The sequence below is a fragment of the Equus quagga genome, chromosome 11, assembly GCF_021613505.1.
Source record: "Equus quagga isolate Etosha38 chromosome 11, UCLA_HA_Equagga_1.0, whole genome shotgun sequence".
Lineage (NCBI taxonomy): Eukaryota > Metazoa > Chordata > Mammalia > Perissodactyla > Equidae > Equus > Equus quagga.
This window is the reverse complement of record NC_060277.1, coordinates 90,477,395-90,500,717: the sequence shown is the minus strand read 5'-3', so window position 1 is coordinate 90,500,717 and position 23,323 is coordinate 90,477,395. Positions and strand designations below refer to the sequence as shown.

Sequence of the window (23,323 nt, the reverse complement as noted above, 5' to 3'; positions counted from 1 at the left end):
ATCAGGCCTCCTTGAACCATTTTTCTGCCTTAAAAACAGCCTCTGGACTTTATAGTCTCTCCCTGCTCAGAGAAATGCGAAGCAGGTAAGAGACAGCTCTTGGAAAGAAAGGCGCTGTCAGCTCAAACTCAGTACCATAATTGTTGTGTCAGTAATCATCATTGTGGGCCAGGCTTCCTGTGTAGAGTGGGCTCAAGACTCCCAGAGTTTGAAGAACAACTTTGCCAATGGTGAGCTTATTGCCTTAGTATCGATGGAGCAGAGGTGTGGATGGGAGACGGGGGAGTGGCCACAGTCTCCCTCCCACTTAGTTCTGCTTTTGGTGCTTCTGATAAGGACCTCCTGGGCCTTCAGCATCCCTCAGTTGAGACGTGGGAGGAGATTTGAGTGAGTGGGGCACTCAGTCCTCATGTCAGGGGGCTGTGCCTGGAGTCCCGATGCCCCCACCAGGATGGCTGAGGGGGCCAGCTGGAAGCCCACAGAAGGCAGTAACTCCATCAAAGGGCCAGCCCCAGGGAATGGTACTCCTGGCCCAGAGGGGAGGGGGTGGGGTGAGATGGGTGTTGGAGCCCCCCTGGCCCCGTTTCCTGTTGAGGAGGCAGGGGAAGGGTTAACTCCCTGCAGCGTGGGAGTGGGCCGCCGGCACAGGCTCCTTTGGGATCTGCATCTTCTGGGGACTGGCAGCAGGCAGGTTTCCCACCTCTGAAGGTGCCACCGGCTGCCCAGCCAGCAGGAAGGGGTTAACATGCCCTGCGCGTCCTCCTGTGTCCTGTTACTGCTGAGGCAGACCTGCCCGGCCAGCTGAGCAACTTTCCTGCGAGTGCTGAGTGCTGCCTGCCGGAGAAGGCAGGCCGGCCAGAGGAAGAGCTGCAGCCTGTTCTGGGACCCCGCGGCCGCCCTTCCGAGGGTGTTTGCGCCTCACAGGAGAGGGCGGGTCTCCAGGACGAGGGTTCGTGGTGGATGGCTCTTGGGACGCCCCCAAGTCTGTGCCATCCTCCTGCCGCGCAGGTCGGAGGGTCACTGCAGAGGCTGCTCAGGGTCCCGGGGCTGGGGCCAAGGGAGCCTGCACCGGAGGTAAGCTGGCCCCTCCCATCCACGGTGGTGCCCGGCATGGAAGGCATGGAAGGTTGCGGCTTGTCTCCCACCCAGGTCTCAGGGAGAGGGGCGAGCAGGGCAGGGACATCCAGGATCCTAGAGGCTTCCTGCCTGCAGCACTCAGGAAGGGGGACTCGGGGGCTCGCTCCCCATCCGGGGACTAACATCCTTGGTGGCATTCCCCACAGACTCCTGCTCCTCTCTGCCCACTCCTCCTCCTCAGGCCCTGTTGCCCCTCTAGCCTCAGGGCAGCCCCTACCCAACTCCAGTGCCCTGCAGGACACAGCTACCTGAGGGCTTACTTCAGCTCAGCCAGAGCTCCCGCATGTCCCTCCACCCACAGGAGGTAGGATACTGCCACTCCCCCCACTGCTCCTGCTGGACCTCATGTGGGGGCAGAGGATGAGAGGGGTGCGCGCTGTGGGGGCACACACAGACTTTGGACAAACTCATGCACGTGACTCGACAGATCTGGGTTCCTTCCATCTCCCCGGACCCCCACTCTAGGGATGCGATCTGCTTCCTTAGTCCTGACCGTCCCCCGTCCTGTGGGCCCTGAGAAGAGCAGCCCCCTCCCCACTGTACAGTTTTGTCCGGGATCCTATATCTAGGAGAGACTGAGACTCCGGCCCCCCATGGCCGTCCCATCGGTGGCTGGCCCTCCTCCCATCGCCCCAGCTTACTCCTCCCTCCTCTGCCCTGCACTGCCCTCCTGCCTCCCCACCCTCCCCCTGTCTCTGAATTGGCCTCTGGGCCCTGCCTTCTCAGTGTCCTTCCCTCCACCTGACAGGGTCTGGCTCAAGGTCACTGCAGTAATTCCATACCCGGCCGCCCGGGCTGCTGCTGCCGCTGCCACTGCCGCCACCACCACCGCTGCCTTATCGGCGGCTGGGTTTCTGTTTCACTCCCTTTTATTTCTGGGCATATTGTGTTCGATAAAACCCTTTGCTTTAACACCGCTGGCAGCGCTCCCAGCCACTCCCTCCCGCGTTCCTTCCTTTCCTTCTCTCTCCCCTCGGTGCTCCCTTGGCCTCACCGGGTCCCTCTTCCTCCTCACCTGGCCCCTCAAACTTCAGGGCAGGGAGGTGGAGGCACCTCCTTGGTGTTTCTGACCCCTTCCTTCCCCCAGCCCCGGGAGAGGTGTGCAGGGAAGTCTCCTCCGAGCCCAGCTTCTAGGAGGAAAGTCCAGGCAGGGCCGCAGGGCCCATACGGAGGGCCCCCTCCCACCACCCCAGGCCACGCAGGAGGGCCAGGGAGCCGGGCCCAGGTAGGGCTGCTGGTGGAGTCCTGATGCCTGACTGGTTCTGCTGGTTTCTGCGGCCAGCACTGGGAGGAGCATACACTCCGGGCGGGCTTTAGGGCAGAATTATTTCTCATCTTGACTTGCCACCCGCTACCAGTCGGGAAGGTAAAGCAGGTCTGAGTCACTACTGAGGGGGAGGGCAGGAGTTATAGGAGTGCTGGCTGCGGGGGGGCATGCCCACAGAAGGCCTGTCACCAGCCAGCTGGACGGACACGGACAGAGAGACAGCAGACAGAAGGTAGGCAGCACTTTCAATGGGCGCTCTCCACACCACCTGGTCTCTCTCGGGATCCCATCCTCTGGGCAAAGCTCTCCCCAGCCCCCCAGGCCCTGATGAAACCTGCCAAGGCCTTCGGGGCCACTTTGAACTGAGCCCAAGGCTGGGAGGGCTGGGTGGAGGGAGAGTTGAGATGGGGGGTGGGGCAGGACAGGCTCCTTCTCCCGCTGAGTCTCAGGGCAGAGCTGAGAGGCACCATCTCCACGGCGGGCTGGTGGTTAAAGTGGAGGCTCTGCAGGTCCAGTCAGTGTGCATGTGTGCCCATGCCAGTGTACGTCCATGCCAGCGTGTGCCCATGCCAGAGGAACAGCCGTGGCAGGGGGATTCTGGTTTGGGTTTCTGGTAGAGCCCTGGAGACCCTTTCTCTGTCATGGGCCTGGGTTTACTTTCAGCAGGTGGCCGGGTCCTGAGGCTGTAGGGAGGCAGTGGGCTGGCCCAAGCCTCCCTCAGCTGGGGTGTCAGAGGTCTACCATGTGCCAGGGCCAGGAGTTTGGGGAGCCCAGACTGGCCTTGCCCTCAGGGAGCTCACGTTCTGGCTGAGAAGGTAGGACTAAGACAATAAAGCAATCAGATGAATTAATTGCAAAACTGGTGACACTGACAATAACTTTTAGATTAGTCTCCTGGAGACCTAGGTGTTAGTCCCAGCTGTGCCACCTACATGCTGTGTGACTGTGGGCAGGCCATGTGCCCTCTCTGGCTTCAGTGTTCTTGTGTGTATAACTTGGGTGGTGGTGGCTAGAACTCTCTGAGGCACAGCTTCCCCCATATGCTCCTTCCTCTCTTGCCTTCTGGCCCAGCTCACAGTATCCCCTTTCAGCTGCCCTTCCCCTCCTTGCTGCCTCACTCCTCCTCCTCACCCTTCCCTTTGGATCTCAGCCTCAGCTCAGCCATCACCTCCTCTGGGAAGCCTGCCCTGATTTTCCTAGCTTGGGTACCCCTGTGCTCCTCTGCACTCCCACACTTGACTGTGATTGTCCGTACCCTCTCAACTAAACGTGGGTGGACCAGGACTTCTGCTCTGTGCCTGGCATAGTGCCTGGCTCAGAGAGGGCCCCAGGAAATAGGTGTTGAATGAATTAAGCTACAAAAATTAACAATGTGAGAAGGGAGGTAAGTGAGCACTGAGAAGTTTTGGAAAGGATAGGTCTTAAGCAAGATCCTGGCAGAAACGGGAGAGGTAGCCAAGAAGAAGTGAGGCGAGCAGGCATTCCTGGGGTCACCTTCACGTCCCTCGCTAAGGGCAAGGACTGTGGGGTGCCTCTGCCTAGGTTAATCCTGGCTCCCCACTTGCCGGTTCTGTGATCTTGGACAAGTCATTTAATCCTTCCCTGGACCTCACTTTCCCCATCTGTGGATGGAGATAAAAATAATAGCATCTTTGTCGTGTGATTGTGAAGATAAACGAGCAGGCAAAGCTTGAAGAACCTGCTGAATAACAAGAAAAATAAAAAGAGCCTGCTGAAGGCTGTTCCTGGCAGTGGGGACACCCTGGCTAGGCCTTAGGTTGGGGGCTGAGTGGCCAGAGAGGTGGGCCACTGCCTCTGACTTCCTGACCCTCTCTTCCTCAGATCCATGTGGAACCCAAAGACACAGTTGCCCTGCTGAGAGCACCGCGGCCCATCCTTGCAGACCGTGATCTCACAACGGTGGCCCTCGGCCCTCCACCTCCGGCTGGGGCGGGGGCCGCCCATCTCCAAGTCCCCAGCCATGACGACCTCAGCACTGCGGCGCCAGGTAAAGAACATCGTGCACAACTACTCTGAGGCAGAGGTCAAGGTCCGCGAGGCCACCAGCAATGACCCGTGGGGCCCGCCCAGCTCGCTCATGTCGGAGATTGCTGACCTGACTTTCAACACAGTGGCCTTCGCCGAGGTCATGGGCATGCTGTGGCGGCGGCTCAATGACAGCGGCAAGAACTGGCGGCACGTGTACAAGGCGCTGACGCTGCTGGACTACCTGCTCAAGACGGGCTCCGAGCGGGTGGCCCACCAGTGCCGCGAGAACCTCTACACCATCCAGACACTCAAGGACTTCCAGTACATCGACCGCGACGGCAAGGACCAGGGCGTCAACGTGCGCGAGAAGGTCAAGCAGGTGATGGCTCTGCTCAAGGACGAGGAGCGCCTGCGGCAGGAGCGGACCCACGCCCTCAAGACCAAGGAGCGCATGGCGCTGGAGGGCACGGGCATCGGCAGCGGGCAGCTGGGCTTCAGCCGCCGCCATGGCGATGACTACGGCCGCTCACGCAGTTCCCCTTCCTCCTACAACTGTGAGTGGGCCTCGGGGGTGTGGCTGGGGAGAGGGAGGCGGCCTGAGTTCCAATTCTGAGCCATGTCTGAGCCACGGACAATAACACCTCCTTCTGGGGGATGTCGTGACGATTCAGGGAGATAAGGAATGTGCCATGCAAGTCACAATGTGGGCACATAGTAGGTGCCTAACAAGTCGGCATACACAGTAATGTTATCATATAGCTGTTATTATCGTTAATTCGCTGTCTGGCCGGATGGTTGGTGGTAGAAGCATAGACTCTGGAGTCCAGCAGCATTCCTTATTCTGCTCCTTCCAAGCTGAGTGATCTGGACAACCACCTCTCCGAACCTCAGTTTCCTCATTTGTAAAGTGGGGATAATCTTACCTACTTCAATTGTTATATGTGAGAATTAAATGAGACCAGGCCCAGCAATGCCCTCGGCCCTGTGCCTGGACACACGGCACATGGCATTCTCTTAATCCCCCCGCTTGAGGGCACTGCCCTTGAAAACAGGAGTGGCTGCACAGCAGTTCCTGACTCCACCCCCATCCCGCCCCTGCAGCGGTGGGGGCTTCCCTGATCTAAGGAATACTCAGAATGGCCCTCCTTTCATGAAGCTCTTGACAGTACGCTGAGGGCTTAGAGGGCTGTGACCTTGATTGAATGGAGCTTCTGACCCTCCCACCCCTACTTGACCCCAGGCTGGACGGCACCCAGCTGGAAGAGTCCAGGAGCTGGAGTAGGGGGACCTGGGTTCAAGTCTTGCTGCAGGAGCCTGGCCAGGCACCCCTGGAGCTGTTTGCACATCTGTAAAGGAGGAGTTGGAATCTCTCCTGGGTGGAATGGGAAACCTTACAGAGAATGCAGACACACACTGCCTGGCCCCAGGAGCCCGTGACTGCCGGTTGTCCCTTCCCCCTCAGTTTCCTTGGCTTCCTGGCAGGGTGGGAGGGAGCCTGTGGGCACCTGTGTGGTTATGGCCATGTTGGTCCTCTGCAGCCTCCTCCTCATCCCCCCGCTACACCTCCGACCTGGAGCAGGCCCGGCCCCAGACGTCAGGAGAAGAGGAGCTGCAGCTGCAGCTGGCCCTGGCCATGAGCCGTGAGGAGGCCGAGAAGGTGAGGGCAGCCCCTGGAGGTCCCATCGGCTGGGGTGGCATGGGGAGGGGACTGGAAGACTGAAAAAGGAAGGAGAGTTGCCGAATACCCAACAGGCTTCCCTACTCTGGGCCCCAAAGCCCTAGGCCTGCTCCCAAGGACAGCACAGGGCCCTGGGATTGTCCCGCAGGGGCTGCCTCCCCGCCTCCTGTCCTCTCTGGCCAGCCTAGAAAGGGCAGTGAGTGTGTAGTGGGTCAGGGGTACACATGGGTCCAGTGGGGCTGCTGCCACTTAATGGAGGCAAAGGGGACAAGTGCCAACAGGCACAGGAGACAGAGAGATATGCTGCCCCCCATGAGCTGTCCTTTTGGGGAGCAGCGATAGCCCTCTTGATATCATCCTCTCTGCCCTCACCTCCATGGATCCAGGCAGACTGGACAGGAAGCAGCGGGGCCTCACACAGCAGGGCTTGGGGAGCACTCAGGGGACTCAGAGGAAAAGGATCAATCTTGTTGATTTTTAAGCTGCATCTCAGATCCAGGCAGGGAGAAGCAGCACCCACATTGCTCTCTGAGGACAGGCTGCCCTCACCCACTCAGGGTGGGCGTTCTCTCCATCCTCCTCACTGCACAGGGCTATGTTGCCCTTCAGTGCACAGGTGGGCATGCTGGGCCAAGTTCACCCCTCTCTTCCTCCCCCGCAGCCAGTCCCCCCAGCCTCCCACAGGGATGAGGACCTGCAGCTGCAGCTGGCTCTGCGCCTGAGCCAGCAGGAGCATGAGAAGGTAGTGGGCCGAGCCTCCTGGACTGGTGCTGGTGCTGGTGCTGGTGGAGGTGCTTACCCGGGCACTAACAGGCTCCTCCCGCTTCCCTGGTGGTCCTGCTGCACCTAACCTCTCGGCCACCTCCCACCTTGCATTCTTCTTGACTGCAGCTCAGGTCGCCTCAAGGCCAGCCTGGGCTGCTCATGCTCTCTTCACTCCTGCAGGAGGTGAGGTCCTGGCGGGGAGATGACTCCCCGATGGCCAATGGTGCTGGGGCCACAGCCCGCTGTTGGCAGGACAGAGAGCCCGCAAGAGAAGAGAGGAAGGAAGAGAAGCTGAAAACCAGCCAGGTAGGGGGGTGCTGGGGTATGTGGGCTGACAGAGCCTGGGAGATGAATTGAGTTAATATTTGTAAAGAGTGTAGAACAGTGCTTGGTATATAGTAAGCACGACTTAAGTGTTTATTCAACGCAAATGAGGGTGGAGGGGGTATAGCAGCCCCTAGTCCCATACTGCATGGGCTGGTGACTGAGTTGACAGCAAAGTGGGATGCAAAGAATCTTGATCTGAGACCCCCAGATTTGGGTTCTGGATTTGCTGCCACTTACTTTATGACTCAGGGCATGTCACTGTCTTGGCCTCAGTTCCCTTCTCTGTACAGTGGGCTTGTTGGACAGTTCCAGATCTGACATTCTAGGATTATGTGATACTGTGGATCTAGACTCAGGCATATGGTGCTGAAAACATCTTGGGCTCATACACATACTTTCCAAGAGGAGGGACTCGTTAGCTATTGGGAGCAAGACCATCCTCCAAAGCTGTCCATGCTACACCTGGGGTGTCTCTGTCTCCTTCCTGCCCATGTTTGCTGTGGCCAATTTCTCTTGGGACACTGACTTATGAAGGTAGCTTTGTCATAAAATTTGTCTTTTACCACCGATGGTCTAAGGAGCTGGACAACTGAGGAAGGGGTCAGGCAGGCCTGGGTTCCGTCCCAGCTTTGCCTCTCCCTGGCTGTGTGACTTCAGGCAAATCGTCCTCCCTGCCTGGACCTCAGTTGGTGCATCTGTAAAATGGGCACACCACTACCTGCCCAACCTACTGCACAGGGTTGTTATGAAAATCAGGCACTAAATGGATGAGGAAATATAAACTGGAAAGCACTGTAAAGAGGTGAGGGATCATTAGTAGATGTTTGTGGAATGAATAAAGCAGAGAATGAGCTGACATTAGGATGACAGGTCAGGGCCCGCCCTTCCTCTGGGCCCCACCCACTTCTGAGCCATGGTTGCCTCTCCCTTCTACAGTCCTCCATCCTGGACTTGGCGGACATCTTCACAGCCGCCCCGGTCCCGCCCTCCACACACTGCTCTGCTGACCCATGGGACATCCCAGGTGGGCATGCAGGGCTGCAAGAGGATCCCAGGCTAGCCCCAGAGAGCCCCTTCCTTCCCAGCCACTTGCTGGCACCCCCCTCCCCAAAGCTGAGGACCATTGGGCAAGTCACTCACCTCCCTGAGCCTCAGCTTCACTGTGACATGGAGTCATAGTGAGGGATGGGGGAGCACATCTGAAGAGCCCAGCTCATGGGAAACTCAGAGATGTTCACTTGTTGCCCCGGCCAGTCCCTGACTGGGAAGGTGGTCTGAGCTGCCCATGCCTGGGGGTCCAGGCTCCTGGGATAAATTGCCGAAAATGGGATCCAGCTTGCTGGGTGATCCTGAGTCAGACCCATCTGTGAAATGGGTCCCTCGGCCTCCCAACTTGGTCTGGGTAACTGGGAAGGGCCCTGGACTGGGGGTAAGCGTGGGCCTGGGGTCACGTCTGTACTGTTCCCTTTTCAGGTCTCAGGCCAAGCACAGAACCCAGCGGCTCCTCCTGGGGGCCTTCTGCAGACCCCTGGTCTCCCATCCCCTCGGGAAGTGCCCTGTCCCGAAGCCAGCCCTGGGACTTGCCCCCTGTGCTCTCCTCCTCTGAGCCCTGGGGCCGGACCCTAGTGCTGCCTGCTGGACTGCCCACCACAGACCCCTGGGCACAGAAGTCCCCCCACCACAAACTTCCCAACACTGGCGCTGACCCTTGGGGGCCTTCGGTGGAGACCTCCAACAAACCTGGTAAGTGGGGGGCCAGAGGGTGTGGGTAAAGGGCTGGAGAACTGCTGACTCCCCCTAGACAGCAGATCCCGTCTGTGTTAACAGGGCTGCTTGAATGGAAAGGGGTCAGTCCAGTGCCTACCCTTTTCGCCAGGCCATCTCATCTGCCTCTTCCTCCTTCACTAGCTCTTGGTGGTACCTCGACCTTTGACCCATTTGCCAAACCTCCAGAATCCACAGAGACCAAGGAAGGGCTAGAGCGTGACCAGGCCCTGCCCTCTGGGAAGCCCAGCAGCCCTGTGGGTAAGCAGGAGGCAGGGGATGATGCAGCTCTGGGGAATGGGGGCCCACCCGGAACTGGCCTCTCGGCCCTCTTCCTCCCACAGTGACCAATCCCTCTCTACCAATGAGCTCTATCATTTGTGTTCCAGAGCTGGACCTGTTTGGAGACCCCATCCCCAGTTCCAAGCAAAATGGCACAAAGGAGCCAGATGCCTTTGACCTGGGTGTACTGGAGGAAGCGCTAGCCCAGCCCAGTAAGGAGGCCCGAGCTTGCCGGACTCCTGAGTCTTTCCTGGGCCCCTCAGCCTCTTCTCTGGTCAACCTAGACTCATTAGTCAAGGTGCCCCAGGCTGCAAAGACCCGGAACCCCTTCCTGACAGGTAGGACACTCCCTTGTCTCTGCCAGGTCTCAACATTGGAGGCCCCTGCTCTCTTCCCAACCCTCCTTTTAAAGCCCGGCCCCTGCCCTTGAAACTTACTCTTTTCCCTATTTCTAAGACCCAAGATCTTGACCCCCTCTCATTTTAAGGCTTTGCCTCCCGGCCCCCTCCAACCACCTTCTCCCCCTCCTCTCGCTCCGCAGGTCTCAGCGCTCCGTCCCCCACCAACCCGTTCGGCGGGGGCGAGCAGGGGAGGCCGACCCTGAACCAGATGCGCAGCGGGTCGCCGGCGCTGGGCCTGGCGTCGGGCGGGCCAGCCGGGGCGCCCTCGGGCTCCATGACCTACAGCGCCTCCCTGCCCCTCCCGCTCAGCAGCGTGCCAGCCGGCGTGACCCTCCCCGCCTCGGTCAGCGTCTTCCCGCAGGCTGGCGCCTCGACGCCGCCGCCAGCGAGCCTGCAGCAGCCGCTGCTGCCCACGTCGGGGTCGGCGGGGCCGCTCCACCCGCCCCCGCAGGCCAGCACCAACCCCTTCCTCTGAGCGCCTCCGCCCCGGCCGGCCGGCGCATGCGCGCGAGCCCCGCCCCCACGGCGCGGACCGGCGCGGGGCGGGGCTGCCACTCCAGGACTGGTACCCGGAGCTCCGACCCGCAGAGATGCGGCTCCCGCCCCGAGGCCTGCAAAGATGCTGCTCCGGGCCTCCGCAGACCTTTGCCGCTCCAGGAGCTAGAGACGGACGACCTCCCAGGGACCGAGACCCGCCCCGTAATAAAGACTGGAACCACGTCCTCAGCTCTCACCAGGAGGACTTTTTGCGTGGACCCGGGGCGTGGCGGCCGGGTCTGGACCCCAACGCGAGTCACCTGCTGCTGTGGAAACAACTGCTTCATAGTGCGGGGCACACCAAATGCTCCCACTTTCCGTACAGCCCCCTCTGCCTGGCGCTTTCGCTTCCCGATGCTCCCCAGGCTCTTACTCATTCCATCATTTCATTCATCACACAGGGCCCTGGAGATGATACAATAGCAAGGAACAGTGGGCGGTTGTTCCCATTTATTGCACACTCGTCACGTGCTAAGCACTTTAGGAACATTATTTCATTTAATCCTTGCAACAACCCTCTGAGGTAGATAATAATATTACTCCTGTTCAAGACTGGCTACAGAATTTGTGGGGTCCAGTGCATAATGAAAATGCGGGGGCCCTTGTTAAATTTGCGTTAAGAATTTCAAAATGGGGGCACCAGAGCATTAAACCAAGCGCAAAGCCTCGGCCCTGCTCCCATTTTATAGGTGAGGAAACTGAGGTTTGGAGAGGTTAAGCGGGGCATGCTCGAAGTCACAAAGTTAGCACAGTGTGGGGCTGGGATTCAGAGTCAGACAGTCTGGCTCTACAGCCCTGAGCTCCCGGGCTGGGCCCCAGATTTAATTAGCAAATACTGACTGGCTGCTGTGGATGAATTGCTGGGCTTGCCTTGGAGGGATCCAAGAATTGCTAAGCCCACAGCCTCCAGGAGCTCAGAACTCAGTGGGGCAGGCAAGTCAGGTCCAGGAGCCCCCACGCTCCTTTGTTTTACTGAGTCACCTCAAATCTGGCTCGACCTCTCTCTTCTCCTTCACCAGAGCTGGGAAGAAACCCAATCTTAGCCGTGCAGAGGGAGCCTGACCCCACCTGGGGGTCTATGTGGACTCTGGGAAACCAAGGGGAGGGGCAGGGCCTGGTACTTCATACTGTGGGCCATCATAGTCACCACTATTCCTTTTCTACCCAATGCTTTCCGGCCACTGGACCACTGGACACTGATATGTCCTCAATGCTCAGGGTCTGGCCTTGCAGGCAGCCTGCTGCCAGCCCCCACCCCTTTTCAGGGCGCTGGGGGGAAATGGCCTTCCAGTTGTCAGAAACACCAAAGTTGGCTGGGAGGACACAATGCTGCTCTCCTTCCTAAGATGGGGGTGGGGAAAGGAGCTGCTTTTCTTTTCTTTGGAGGGAGGGAGTCCCACCTTGGCTGTTCCAGGCAGGATGGACAAGAGCACTTAGGAGTCAGACCGACAGGGCTCAAAACTCTGCTCCCAGGTTTGCAGTTAGTAATAATCACTTAGTAAGAAGTGGTTATGCTCGCTGACCTTGAGTAAATTACTTAACCTATGAGTCTGTGCCTCCGTTTCCTTATGTGTCAAATGGGAACAGGAGTTCCTTCCTTATGAGGTTGCTGTGTGGCTCCTCCCCACCCAGTGTCCATTGGGCCCAGGGTCCACCCTCTCCAGAGACTAACCATGAGGAATGCACCTGCCATACCCCTCATTCCTGGCTCTGCCAGGCAGTCCCCAGAGTCCAGCCCCATGTCTTCTGCGCACAAACCCAGGAGGTCTCCATCCTTGGTCACTGACCCGTCCCTTGTCCCTCCCCTGTCTGGGCCCTCCTCTTCTAAACTGGCTTTCCCTGTGGACATTGCTTCCCTGAGGACTCTCAAGGGGTGTGGTTTTGATTCCCACAAAGACGAGCTTGGTAGCTTTGCTCCCCAGCTACTTCTGGACCGTCTTCTCCTGTAAGATCCTTCCTCCTTCCTTTTGGAGGCTGGAGCCACTGGGCTGTCCTGCCTCCTCCCCGCCTGGGGCTGCGCTCCACCTCATTCTTGCCATGCTTCCATCTTGCCTCACAGTCTTCTTCTCACCCAGATCTTGCTCAATCTTGCATGACTCCATTATCCAAGAGGATGACCTTGCTGCCCCTTGACCTCTCATCTACCCTTGCCAATGGTCACACTTTGGGTCTTGTCATCACCGCAAATTCTTCCACATTCAAGGCAGGCTCCCTGTTTTCTGATCTTAACCTTATTCCTTCCAGGGAGCACCCACCAGACCCCCTGGCCAGCCAACCCTTCCATTACCTCCCCACCCCCACCTTCTGAGATCTCTTCTCTCCTCCATATGGTCAGTGGCCTACTCTCAACCGAATCCTTCCCCTTGATATTTGTCATAATTAGCCTTATCCATTGAAAGTGTCTTTCCATCATTCCCCTCTCATCAAGCACCCATCCTTTTTCTCTATGTTGCCCTTCTTTCCCCTCCCTCTTCAACCCACTCCAACCCACTCCAGTCAGCTTCTGCTGTCTCCTCACCCCACCGGAACACCATCCACCAAGCCCGCCAACGGCCTCCATGTGGCTGAAGCCAGTGGACTTTTTCTGTCTCATCCCAGTTGACTTCCCTGGAGTCTGACCATGCGGACCCTCCCTCCTTGCAACTCTCTGTCCCTTTGCCTCTACGGCACCACCCTCTCCTGGTTTTCCCTTGACCCTCTGGCCCGTCCCTCTCCGTCTTTCATGGGTGCCTTCCTGAGTTCCCGGAGCCCGCGCCTGTGGCGTCTTCTCTCCTCTCACTGCAGGCTCCCTGGATGATCCCCCCCATGCCCGCACTGTCTCCACACTGAACACCCCGATTCCTCTCTCCCACCAACCTCTCCTCTGCATTCCAGAGCCTTGGCATCTCCACATGTAGGTCTCAAAGGCACCTCAAACCAACACGTCCAAAAATGACCTCATGGACCCCTGACCTGAGCCTCTCCCTGTGCCCCCTCCCCAGCAAATGGCCCCACCATCCAGCACAAGCCCGCTCTGCGAATCACTCGACACCTCCCTCTCCCTCACTGCCAATCCTGACGATATTTCCTGCTCTGCAGACCTCAAGTCCCTCCCCTTCTATCTCCACCATCCACCTCTTGCCTCCTAACCACTCCTGCTCTGCTCTTGCCCCTTTCCAGTCCATTCTCCACCAGGAAGCCAGAGGGAGCTTTCCAAAATGCAGGGGCAGTCCCCTGACTAAAGCCCTCCACCATCTTCTGCTCTCATCCATAACCAGAACTTCTCACAGACCTGGCCCCTGCCCTCCTCCCCAACCTCACGTCCTCATCTAACCACCTCTCTCCCCTTTGTGCTCTGCCCTGCAGCCATCCTGGCCTCTGCAGTTTCCCAGCCCCGACTCACTGCTATGTCACAGGGCCTTTGCACATCTATTCCTCTTGCTTCCCCAGCACTCCCCCCACGCCTCTCCAGATTCCATCTTGTTCTTCCATGGCTGCTACACAAATGCGATTTCCTCAGGGAAGCCTCCCCCCCTTGCCTCTCCCGCCAGACCAGATTCCTTGTCATCCTCAGGCATGGCACTTCTCACAGTGGCTGGTTGTACATTCGCTTGTATTGCTATCGGATTAGGTTCTGCCTCCCTCATCGGATTGTGAACAGCACAAGGGCAGGAGCCTGGCCTCTCTGCTCACCAGTGTACCTAGCAGAGTGTCTGGCAGGCAGTGGGCACTCAATAAATATTGGCTGAATGTAGCAAGCGAGGCAAGTGTGTAAAACACATGATAGGACCTAAAGTTGGCTCATCATTATTATTCAGGGAAGGCTTCCTGGAGTGGGTGGGACTTAAGCTGGACTTTGAGATGGGGGGGCGGAGCAAAATCAAAGCTCGCTGGCTGGGCGGGCCTGCACAAACCACGAGTTCTGCTCATGCCTCATTTTTCATTTGTAAAATGGGCAAAGGTTGGACCAAACGAGCCGAGACTCTGGCCTTCCACGGCCCTGGCATCCTCACAGCTCTCCATGTGCTCCTCATGAGGGTCGTTCTCCGCAGGCAGCTGGTTTAGGTCCAGCGGAGTCCGCCCAATTTTGTGCACAGATCCGGGTCCTCCCCAGACCGGGCGGTCTGGTCTGCAATCCCGCGCTCGGCCAGCGGGCGGCGCTCGGAGACCAGCCACGCGGCCCGGAGTCGCGGCGAAGACCCGCCCGCGGCTGGGTGGGTGCCCGGGCCCGCCCCTCGCAGCCTGCCGCCCTCCATCCTTGGCCGCGGCGTCCCGACCCAGGGCCCCAGCAGCCATGCTGGGCGCGCAGGCCTTGCAGTGCCGCGGCCTCTTGCTGCCTGGCGCCCGGCCGGGCCTCGCTGCAAGCCGCAGGTACGGGCGGGCGAGTGGGGTCGCTGCGGCCGCCCGCTGGGCCCCGGGGCCGGTCGTCCTGGCGTTGGTCCCCACTGGCTGCCTGGCTGCCTTCTCATACCTGCCTGCATCCTCCCCACCCCCCCTCCCCCTCCCCCCCGCCCCGCCCCAAGCCTGCTGCTGCGACCCGGCCCAGGCAGTAACCCCCTCCTTCCCTGCCCTCCAGCCGCAGAGCAGCTCTCCTGGGACACTGTTCTGACACCACCTCCAGGAAGCCTTCCTTGAACACCAAATGCTGGGCCAAGAGTCCTTGTCCAAAAGCAGCCGGGGCTGGCCTTTCACAGTCGTTATTGCTGCATGAGCCTGTCATTATTTAGGTTTTCCTGGCAGCAGCACCCTCCAAGGCTGAGCCCCCTGAGATCAGGGCCTGTTTCTTATTCCCTGGGAGCCCTGGGGGTGTGGCACAGGACCTGGCCCCACAGAAGTGCCCCCAGGGTGGATGTTGAGGGAGTGAGTTCCCTGTGTTGCTTTTTCTGTGGTTGCCCCTCAACTGGTGGGGTTCCAGACCCAACTCATCTTGCCCTGTCAGCCACCAGCAGTGGGCAGCCTTCCTGCCCAGATCACACCCGCAGGCGTCCCAGAGACACCTCTGAGCAACCACCCTGGGGAGGGGCCAGGGCAGGGGGAGAGAATGGAACCTAAAGGACATTCTGCCCATTGTGACTCGCCCTGACCTCACAGTCATCATCCGTCCCACCACCGGGTCCAGGAGGTTGGGGGAGACTAACCTGGCAAGCAGGCCCCAATGAGCCACCTTCCTTCACCCCCCCAAAAACACAAGGGGGAGCACAAAGGCCACGGTCTCCCCCGTGGTTCAGAAAGGTGGGTTGGGCTGTGAGCAGGGGGTTCCGGGAGGGGTACCGGAGGACAAAGTGGGGTGGGGTGCACCTAGGGGGAGGTGGGTGGAGACCCCTCACCTGACCCACCTGTCCACGCCAGGGGTAGCTCCTCCAGGGACAAGGACCGAAGTGTGAGCGTCAGTGGTTCAGTGCCCATGCCTGCGGGAGGGAAGGGAAGCCGGACCAACTGCTCCCAGGCCACACCCCAGAAGGTCCCCAACCGCCTGATCAATGAGAAGTCACCGTACCTCCAGCAACATGCCTACAATCCTGTGGACTGGTGAGCACCACTCCTGAGGCCTGCCACTCCCCGAACTCCCCCCCCCACATCCACCCCCACAGCTGCCTCTCAGCCCCTCCGAACCCCTGGGCCAGTGAGTGATGCCCCCCTGCTGGGCCTAGGTACCCTTGGGGACAGGAAGCCTTCGACAAGGCCAGGAAAGAAAACAAGCCAATTTTCCTTTCAGGTAAGGCACCCACCTTCCCGGGGATTGGGGGAGGGGAGTGGTGATGAATAGAGGAAGCGTCCTCTGGGCCTGGGGGCCTCCCAGCAAACTCGAGATCTGGGCCAGTCCAATCCAGCTGGGGCCCCTCCAACCAGTCACTGGGCCTCCCTGTTCCCCCGGTGACCCCATTCCAGTGGGGTACTCCACCTGCCACTGGTGCCACATGATGGAGGAGGAGTCCTTCCAGAATGAGGAGATTGGCCGCCTGCTCAATGAGGACTTTGTCAGCGTGAAGGTGGACCGGGAGGAGCGGCCAGACGTGGACAAGGTGTATATGACCTTCGTGCAGGTAAGTGGTCTTCCCGTGAGGGGAGGAGGGGTTGCCGGTGCACAGGGGGCTGCTCCCCTCACCCTCGCCCTCTCTCCGCCAGGCCACCAGCAGTGGTGGGGGCTGGCCCATGAATGTGTGGTTGACTCCCAACCTCCAGCCCTTTGTGGGGGGCACCTATTTCCCCCCTGAGGATGGCTTGACCCGAGTTGGCTTCCACACCGTGTTGCAGAGAATACGGGAGCAGGTGGGTGTGCGTTAGGGAGTGGGGGGAACAAGGGCGAGGGCACAAGGGCCCCCCAGCCTATGCTGACCTCCAGGTCTGCTGCTGCCTCCCACAGTGGAAACAGAACAAGAATACCCTGCTAGAAAACAGCCAGCGTGTCACCACAGCCCTGCTGGCCCGGTCGGAGATCAGCATGGGTGACCGCCAGCTGCCACCCTCCGCTGCCACCATGAACAGCCGCTGCTTCCAGCAGCTGGATGAGGGCTATGATGAGGAGTACGGCGGCTTCGCTGAGGCCCCCAAGTTCCCCACACCAGGTCAGTGCCTCCCATGCCTGCCCCACCCCCATCCTGGCCACCTGATGCCTGTCCTGGTCAATGATTTTCTGACCCCTGGCTTAACTTCCTGCTCTCCTGACTGGCCAGTGACCTTATCCCCAGGCTGTCAGTAGCTATCTAGTGAAGACCTGACTTCTGGTCTTAGCAGTGACCCTCTGACACTGACTTGGATAATGATCTTCCGTCCTCTGGGTTTGACCAAAGGCTTGACCTTTGACCTCCTAACCCCCAGCCTGTCCAGAGAGACTGCCTGTTGAGTGAACTCCTAACCCCAGCCTAGCCAAGGGCATCCTGCCCACCTAGATCTCGGTCCCTGTCTCCCCATTCTCTCACCCGGTCCTCTTGGTGCCCACAGTGATCCTGAGCTTCCTGTTCTCGTACTGGCTCAGTCATCGGCTAACCCAGGATGGCTCTCGGGCCCAGCAGATGGCCTTGCACACCCTGAAAATGATGGCTAATGGGGGCATCCGAGACCATGTGGGGCAGGTGAGGGAGGCTAGGCATTCCCTGGAGGAGGCAGCAGGAGGCAGCGTGGGGAGGGCAGGCAGGGTTCAGAGGCTGGGCTCGGTCTCCAGCCCCACATCCCGTCTGGTGCAGGGCTTCCACCGCTACTCCACGGACCGCCAGTGGCACGTTCCCCACTTTGAGAAGATGCTGTATGACCAGGCACAGCTCGCTGTTGCCTATTCACAGGCCTTCCAGGTGACCCCTGACCCCAGCCTGGAGCAAAGACACCCAGCTTGTCCACCTCTCCGTGGCTGCCCTCCCAGGGCCTTCCTGGTGGCTTGTGGCTCCCCCTTAACCTCACTCCTAATTCCCTCGGGTATGCGTGCGTGCTGGCCAGGCTCCCTCCCCACCCTCCTGGGAGAGTACTGACTGCCCGCCCATTCCTGGGCTGCCCCCAGCACCTCGGTTTACAGCCTCCTTTCTCCCCCCTCAGATATCTGGTGACGAGTTCTACTCTGACGTCGCCAAAGGCATCCTGCAGTACGTGACGCGGAACCTGAGTCACCGGGTGTGTGTCCACTGAGGCAGGCGGGCCTGGCTGCGGGAGGGCTCTGGGCCTCCGCTGCCCTGAAGGCTGGGGCCAGTCAACCCTCCCCTCTCCACAGTCCGGAGGCTTCTACAGCGCGGAGGACGCAGACTCACCCCCGGAGCGGGGCATGCGGCCCAAGGAGGGCGCCTTCTACGTGTGGACGGTCAAAGAGGTCCAGCAGCTCCTCCCTGAGCCCATGCCGGGCGCCACCGAGCCGCTGACCTCCGGCCAGCTCCTCATGAAGCACTATGGGCTCACGGAGGCCGGCAACATCAGCTCCAATCAGGTGAGGACTCCTGGGGACACGGGAGGGGTCCCTGAAGCTGGACGGGTGCGTGGACTCCCTCGGACACGGCTGTTTTCCTCAGGACCCCAAGGGGGAGCTGCATGGCCAGAATGTGCTGACCGTCCGGTATTCACTGGAGCTGACCGCTGCCCGCTTCGGCCTGGACGTGGACGCTGTACGGACCTTGCTCAATACGGGGCTGGAGAAACTCTTCCAGGCGCGGAAACATCGGCCGAAGCCGCACCTGGACAGCAAGATGCTGGCCGCCTGGAATGGTGGGGGCGGCCGTGTCTGAGGCCTCATCCCGTTTATAGAATTACCCTTCACAAGGCCCCTCTGTGTCAGACACCTGCTAAATATGAGTTCTTCCTTCATCAGATTTATTATCCTCACTTTACAAATGAGCAAACTGAGTCTGGGAGGGCTTAAGTAGCCCATCCAAGGTCACGTACAGGGGCCAGGAGCCCAGCCCTGCCTGGTGCTGGGGCCCAAGCTCTCCCCGCTCACCCCACTGCTCCAGCGAGGTGCTGGGGCTTGGGGAGGTTGGGGTGGACATACCCGGAGGGCCCCGCCAGCATCTCACAACCACCCGTGTCTCCTCCCTCCAGGACTGATGGTGTCTGGCTATGCTGTGACTGGGGCTGTCCTGGGCCTGGAGAGGCTGATCAACTACGCCATCAACTGTGCCAAGTTCCTGAAGCGACACATGTTTGACGTGGCCAGCGGCCGCCTGATGCGGACCTGCTACGCGGGCTCTGGGGGAACCGTGGAGCACAGGTGGGGGCCCGGACAGAGCGGGAAGGCTGGTCTCCCTGGGTGTGCCAGGCCTGTCTGTGCTCCTCTCCTCCCCTCCAGGCAGGCTCCAGTCCTGGCTCTGCCATCTGCCCACTGTGAGCTCTTAACCTCCCTGGGTCCATTTGCTCATCTGGGAAATGGGCTAATAGGACCTACCCGAGAGGTAGATTTTGAGGGTTAAATGAGAGTATGCGTGAAAAGGGCTTCCTCTGGGAAAGCCCCTCTCTCCCTGGCCTGTTCCCTCCCCTAATGCCTGTCCCCCCAGCAACCCGCCCTGCTGGGGCTTCCTGGAGGACTACGCCTTCGTCGTGCGGGGCCTGCTGGACCTGTATGAGGCCACGCAGGAGAGCGCGTGGCTCGAGTGGGCTCTGCGGCTGCAGGACACGCAGGACAGGCTCTTCTGGGACTCCCAGGGTGGCGGCTACTTCTGCAGTGAGGCTGAGCTGGGGGCTGGCCTGCCCCTGCGTCTGAAGGATGGTCAGTAGCGGGTGTGGAGCTGGCCTGGGGTCCTGGCCCAGCAGGGGCTTGGTTTCCCTGGGGGAGGCCTGGGCACAGTGTGGTGGTAAAGAGCCAGTGTGGACAGGGGCCAGGCCCTCCTGGGTTCACATCTCCACCACTGCTAAACCCATTGACTTTGGGCTGGTTTTGTATTTCAGAGCCTTGGTTTCTTAATATGCAAAACGGAGCTGCCACTGGTATTACCTTAGAGGGTCGATGTAAAGATTACTTTATTCTTTGAACATGCTTAGCTGCAGTAACTGACACGCCTGGATTCAGATATTGAACAAGGCTGACTTGGTCCCTACCTTACAAAGCTGACAGTGGCCTAGGGGAGACAACTCACAGACAGTAATACTAAATGCAAAACTGCATGCACAAACGAGTAGTTAAAAGTCAGATGCCACGAAGAAGTAGGGGCCCTCCACTGTGCACCATGTCCTCTTCTCTCGGGAGCGCTTACTATCACCCATGTGTGTGTCTGTTAATGGCCTCTTTCCCCCACTCGAATGTGTGCATGTTGGGAGCAGACCTTTGTGCCACTGCTGTATCCCCAGGGTCTAGCGCAGGCCTGGCACATGGTAGCGGCTCAGTAAATGTCAGCGGAATGAATGAAAGGGCCTTGAGAGAGAACAGCAGTGGGGCCTAACTCCACTAGGGGGAGGTCAGGTTAAACCTGTGATGGGTGTCATTTAACCGAGGGCTGGAGGGCATGATGGGGCCGTGTGGTCGTGGAGGAGCTGAGGAGAGATTCAGGCATTGGGGGCAGAGGCCAACGTGTGAGGCGGGGGCACCCAGGTGAGCAGGGAGGCTGGCTCCCTGCAGGGTTTGTAGGCTTAGCAGAGAGTGGAATGCTCTGAAGGGCTTTAAGTGGATTGTGACCTGTCTAGGTTAGGTCTGAGAATGTCACTCTGACTGGTGGTGGAGACAGATGGGGGCAGGGGGAACAGGGTGACCAGTTGGAGCCCATTAGTGGCATTCAGTCCAGGCAGGCGCTGGTGAAGGTAGAAAGATGAGGTAGGGAGAAGTGGTTGGATGCGGGTCTATTCTGCCTGCAGACTCGTGGGTAGATTAGAAGTGGGAGGTGAGGGAGGGCAGGGATGATGCCACTATGGCTCCAGCCGCTGGGTGGTTGGATCGAGGTGTCAGCAGTGAGAGGGGGGAGCCTGGAGACCAGCAGTTCGGCCTGGGGCAAGTGGAGTTGAGGATGCGTGAGAGAGGCAAGAATCAACTGCTTGTGCTGGCGTTACCCTTGCATACCTGGGCCAGGAGCAGCTGGGCAGGGACGCCTCCATCCCATCTCTCCACGTGCCCTGGCCACAGTCCTGGGGCAGGGTCCTGGGACCCAAGGACCCTCCCTTACTGCCCCGTCCCCTCACACCCTGCAGACCAGGATGGTGCAGAGCCCAGCGCCAACTCCGTGTCGGCCCACAACCTGCTTCGGCTGCACGGCTTCACAGGCCACAAGGACTGGATGGACAAGTGTGTGTGCCTCCTGATTGCCTTCTCTGAGCGCATGCGCCGTGTCCCCGTGGCATTGCCCGAGATGGTCCGCGCCCTCTCAGCCCACCAGCAGACTCTCAAACAGGTGCGGGATGTGAGGGCACTTGGGCTGGGACCTTGGGTGGGAGGGGAGGGGAGTGGGGACCGCAGTAGGGGATGGGGGTACGGGCTGGGGCCCCAGGAACTCAGGTCTGTGAGTGCGTGGCCATCTATGAGTGAGGCGCAGGTGTCTCCAAGGGATCGTCTGTAAGGGCTGCTCTGTGCAGGTGGAGGAGTCGGTGTGAGTGTGCATCTGAGCCAGCTTCTGGCACAGGCAGGGGCCCGTGTGAGTGCCTGGCACTGGGGCTCTCAGTGTTGGGGGGGGGGGCGGGGGCTAAGCGTGGGTCCCTGTGGTTGGTGAAGTGTTTCTCTGTGTGTCTGTGTAGTTGGGTCTGCTGGTACGTGTGTGGGTATCTCCTTATCTGCGTGTGTGTCCCTATGTGTGTTATTGCTGTGTTGCCTCTCTGGATGTGTGTGACCCCGGAGGTGTGGGACTGTGTGTCTGCAGGCCTGCTTTCCTGAGTGTGTGCTGGTGTGAGTGTTCACCAGTGTGTGTTTGCTTGTGCATCTCATGTTCAGGTCTGCCTGCTTACATTTGCACACTTGCCTGTATATCTCTGCCTCAGTGTGTGTGTGTATGTGTGTGTCTGTGGTTTGTAAGTGGCATCTGTCTCTCTGGGGGCATCCACTGTGTGTATATGTGACAACTCTATGTCTCCTTGTGTGTGGGTTTCTGTGTGTTTGTGTGTCTTCTAGTATGTTGAGTCTTCTGTGTGTATGTGCGTGTGTGCGCTGGTGTGTCTGCCTATGTGTGCATCTCCCCATGTTTGTATCTCCACCACTATGCGTGACACTGCCACTTCATGTAATCTGATGAGACTGCTAGTAGCTGGTCTGGGGGAGGCGGAGCTGAAGCCCCATTCTTCCTTAGGGATGTGGGGTGGGGTGGTGGGAGGAAGGGACAGCACTGGTGGGTCTGCGTCCAGCCCCCTGCGCTTGTCACTGGAGTAACCTTCTGTTCCCGCCAGATTGTGATCTGTGGAGACCCCCAGGCTAAGGACACCAAGGCTCTGTTGCAGTGTGTCCACTCCATCTACATCCCTAACAAGGTTTGTGCCTGTGAGCCCGGCACCACATTCCGCCTCCCCTGCCTGGTCCCCCTTCCCTCCTTGGCTCTTCAATGCCTCCTTCTCTGAAGGCCCAGGGAGAGGAAGCCCACCAGTGGGCCCTGCCACTGTCCCCATGCCCCCCAGGTGACCCTCTTTACACTGCCTCTACCCAGGTCCTGATTCTGGCTGATGGGGACCCCTCGAGCTTCCTGTCCCGCCAGCTGCCCTTCCTGAGTACCCTGCGAAGGCTAGAAGACCGTGCCACCGCCTACATATATGGAAGTCAAGTCTGCTCCCTGCCCGTCACCGAGCCCTGCGAATTACGGAAACTGCTACATCAGTGATGCCTCCTCTCCTCTCGGGCTGGGGCAGAAGGTGGAACTTGCCAGCCCACCAGAGACTCGGGCCCTGCAGGGCCCTGCAGAACCCGTGGCCATCCCTGGGCACCCTGTCACCAGGTGACCTCAGCCATCCTTGCTGCCCCCACCATGGGCACCCACTCACCCTGGAATAAACCTAACAGCGTCCCGTGGTCACTTCAGGGGCTCAGTCTTGCTTGTGAGGGAGGGGCCTCGGGCTCCAGCCTGGGAACAAGTTGGGAACCAGAGGAGCTCGTTCCTCTGGGAGCCCCTAGCTGACCCCTCTGCTTTCTCAAATTCCTCCTTCACCTTTAGAGGTCCCTGGGCTGACCCTGCCCCCATCCATGGTCATTGCAGCCTGAATGAAACTGAGAGCAGGGGACCAGTAATGACTGCCAAGAGTGAGGACAAGGATGTGGACTTGCCCAGAAGGGGAAAGGTCAGTCCTTGCCTCCAGGTGGGGGTAAGAAGGGGCCTGCTCTCCCGCTCCCGTTGTCTCCTCCTATTTTAAGCGGTGGAAGAGGCAGGGGGTTCTCTATGAGCTATTTTGCACAGAATGGCAACATTTGCAATATGCTCTGGTACGTCATAGGAGCTGCTGTTTTCAGGACCAAGGACATTTCTTTTAGGGTATCCATCCGGCCCCCAGCCTCACCAGGATGGAACCAGAGCTGCCCTGCAGGAGGTCGTATTGGCCCTCCTCCTGCTTTCACACAGCCAGTCCAGAGAAGGAGTTCTCTTTCATTTGGAACATCAGTTGAGTTGGAAATCCTTCTCCGAATCTGAGTCCTTCCTGCTGCAGGGCAATCTAGTGTCTTCCTGTGGTCTCCTCCTGTCCCCTCAATGTTGGGGGATGCTCACAAGTCTTGTCCTGGGCACCCGCATCTTCACAGTCCCAGAAAACCCATCTAGCTTCCACTGGTGGGAGGCAATTGGGAAGCGTGCTTTGGGGAGGGCAGTTTTAGGGGGATGGGGCTGACAGGCG

General features: G+C 59.3%; 2 protein-coding genes across 6 annotated transcripts; both read left to right on the top strand.

Annotated features, from left to right (window-relative positions):
- The first annotated feature begins 619 nt into the window (after positions 1 to 619).
- EPN3 (epsin 3) lies at positions 620 to 11,695 on the top strand. Of its 5 annotated transcripts, none has more exons than XM_046676869.1 (11): positions 620 to 1,074; positions 3,071 to 3,219; positions 4,247 to 4,947; positions 5,932 to 6,050; positions 6,733 to 6,813; positions 7,017 to 7,142; positions 8,100 to 8,187; positions 8,637 to 8,906; positions 8,991 to 9,188; positions 9,317 to 9,547; positions 9,751 to 11,695. In XM_046676869.1, exons 3-11 carry the CDS (start codon positions 4,386 to 4,388, stop codon positions 10,083 to 10,085), a joined length of 2,010 nt encoding a protein of 669 aa, XP_046532825.1. In that variant the 5' UTR covers positions 620 to 1,074; positions 3,071 to 3,219; positions 4,247 to 4,385; the 3' UTR covers positions 10,086 to 11,695. The 5 variants fall into 5 exon arrangements, with proteins under 5 accessions (XP_046532825.1, XP_046532823.1, XP_046532824.1 ...); XM_046676868.1 differs by lacking the exon at positions 620 to 1,074 and adding an exon at positions 2,075 to 2,636; XM_046676867.1 differs by lacking the exon at positions 3,071 to 3,219.
- Positions 11,696 to 14,369: 2,674 nt separating this feature from the next.
- Positions 14,370 to 22,474, top strand: SPATA20 (spermatogenesis associated 20). Its single transcript, XM_046676590.1, has 16 exons — positions 14,370 to 14,497; positions 15,476 to 15,655; positions 15,778 to 15,842; positions 16,016 to 16,170; positions 16,253 to 16,396; positions 16,491 to 16,692; positions 17,069 to 17,199; positions 17,311 to 17,415; positions 17,654 to 17,728; positions 17,826 to 18,035; positions 18,118 to 18,310; positions 18,644 to 18,812; positions 19,096 to 19,307; positions 20,717 to 20,916; positions 21,899 to 21,979; positions 22,153 to 22,474. Exons 1-16 carry the CDS (start codon positions 14,421 to 14,423, stop codon positions 22,321 to 22,323), a joined length of 2,370 nt encoding a protein of 789 aa, XP_046532546.1. The 5' UTR covers positions 14,370 to 14,420; the 3' UTR covers positions 22,324 to 22,474.
- The last annotated feature ends 849 nt before the right edge of the window (positions 22,475 to 23,323 follow it).

Coding starts and splice junctions, on each gene's coding strand:
- EPN3 (XM_046676867.1), top strand. CDS start 4,386: ATGACGACCTCAGCACTGCGGCGCCAGGTAAAGAACATCGTGCACAAC. Junction 8,188..8,636: donor TGACCCATGGGACATCCCAG/GTGGGCATGCAG, acceptor TTCCCTTTTCAG/GTCTCAGGCCAAGCACAGAA. Junction 8,907..8,990: donor GGAGACCTCCAACAAACCTG/GTAAGTGGGGGG, acceptor CTGTGTTAACAG/GGCTGCTTGAATGGAAAGGG.
- SPATA20 (XM_046676590.1), top strand. CDS start 14,421: ATGCTGGGCGCGCAGGCCTTGCAGTGCCGCGGCCTCTTGCTGCCTGGC. Junction 16,397..16,490: donor TGCAGAGAATACGGGAGCAG/GTGGGTGTGCGT, acceptor TGCCTCCCACAG/TGGAAACAGAACAAGAATAC. Junction 18,311..18,643: donor GATGCTGGCCGCCTGGAATG/GTGGGGGCGGCC, acceptor TCCTCCCTCCAG/GACTGATGGTGTCTGGCTAT.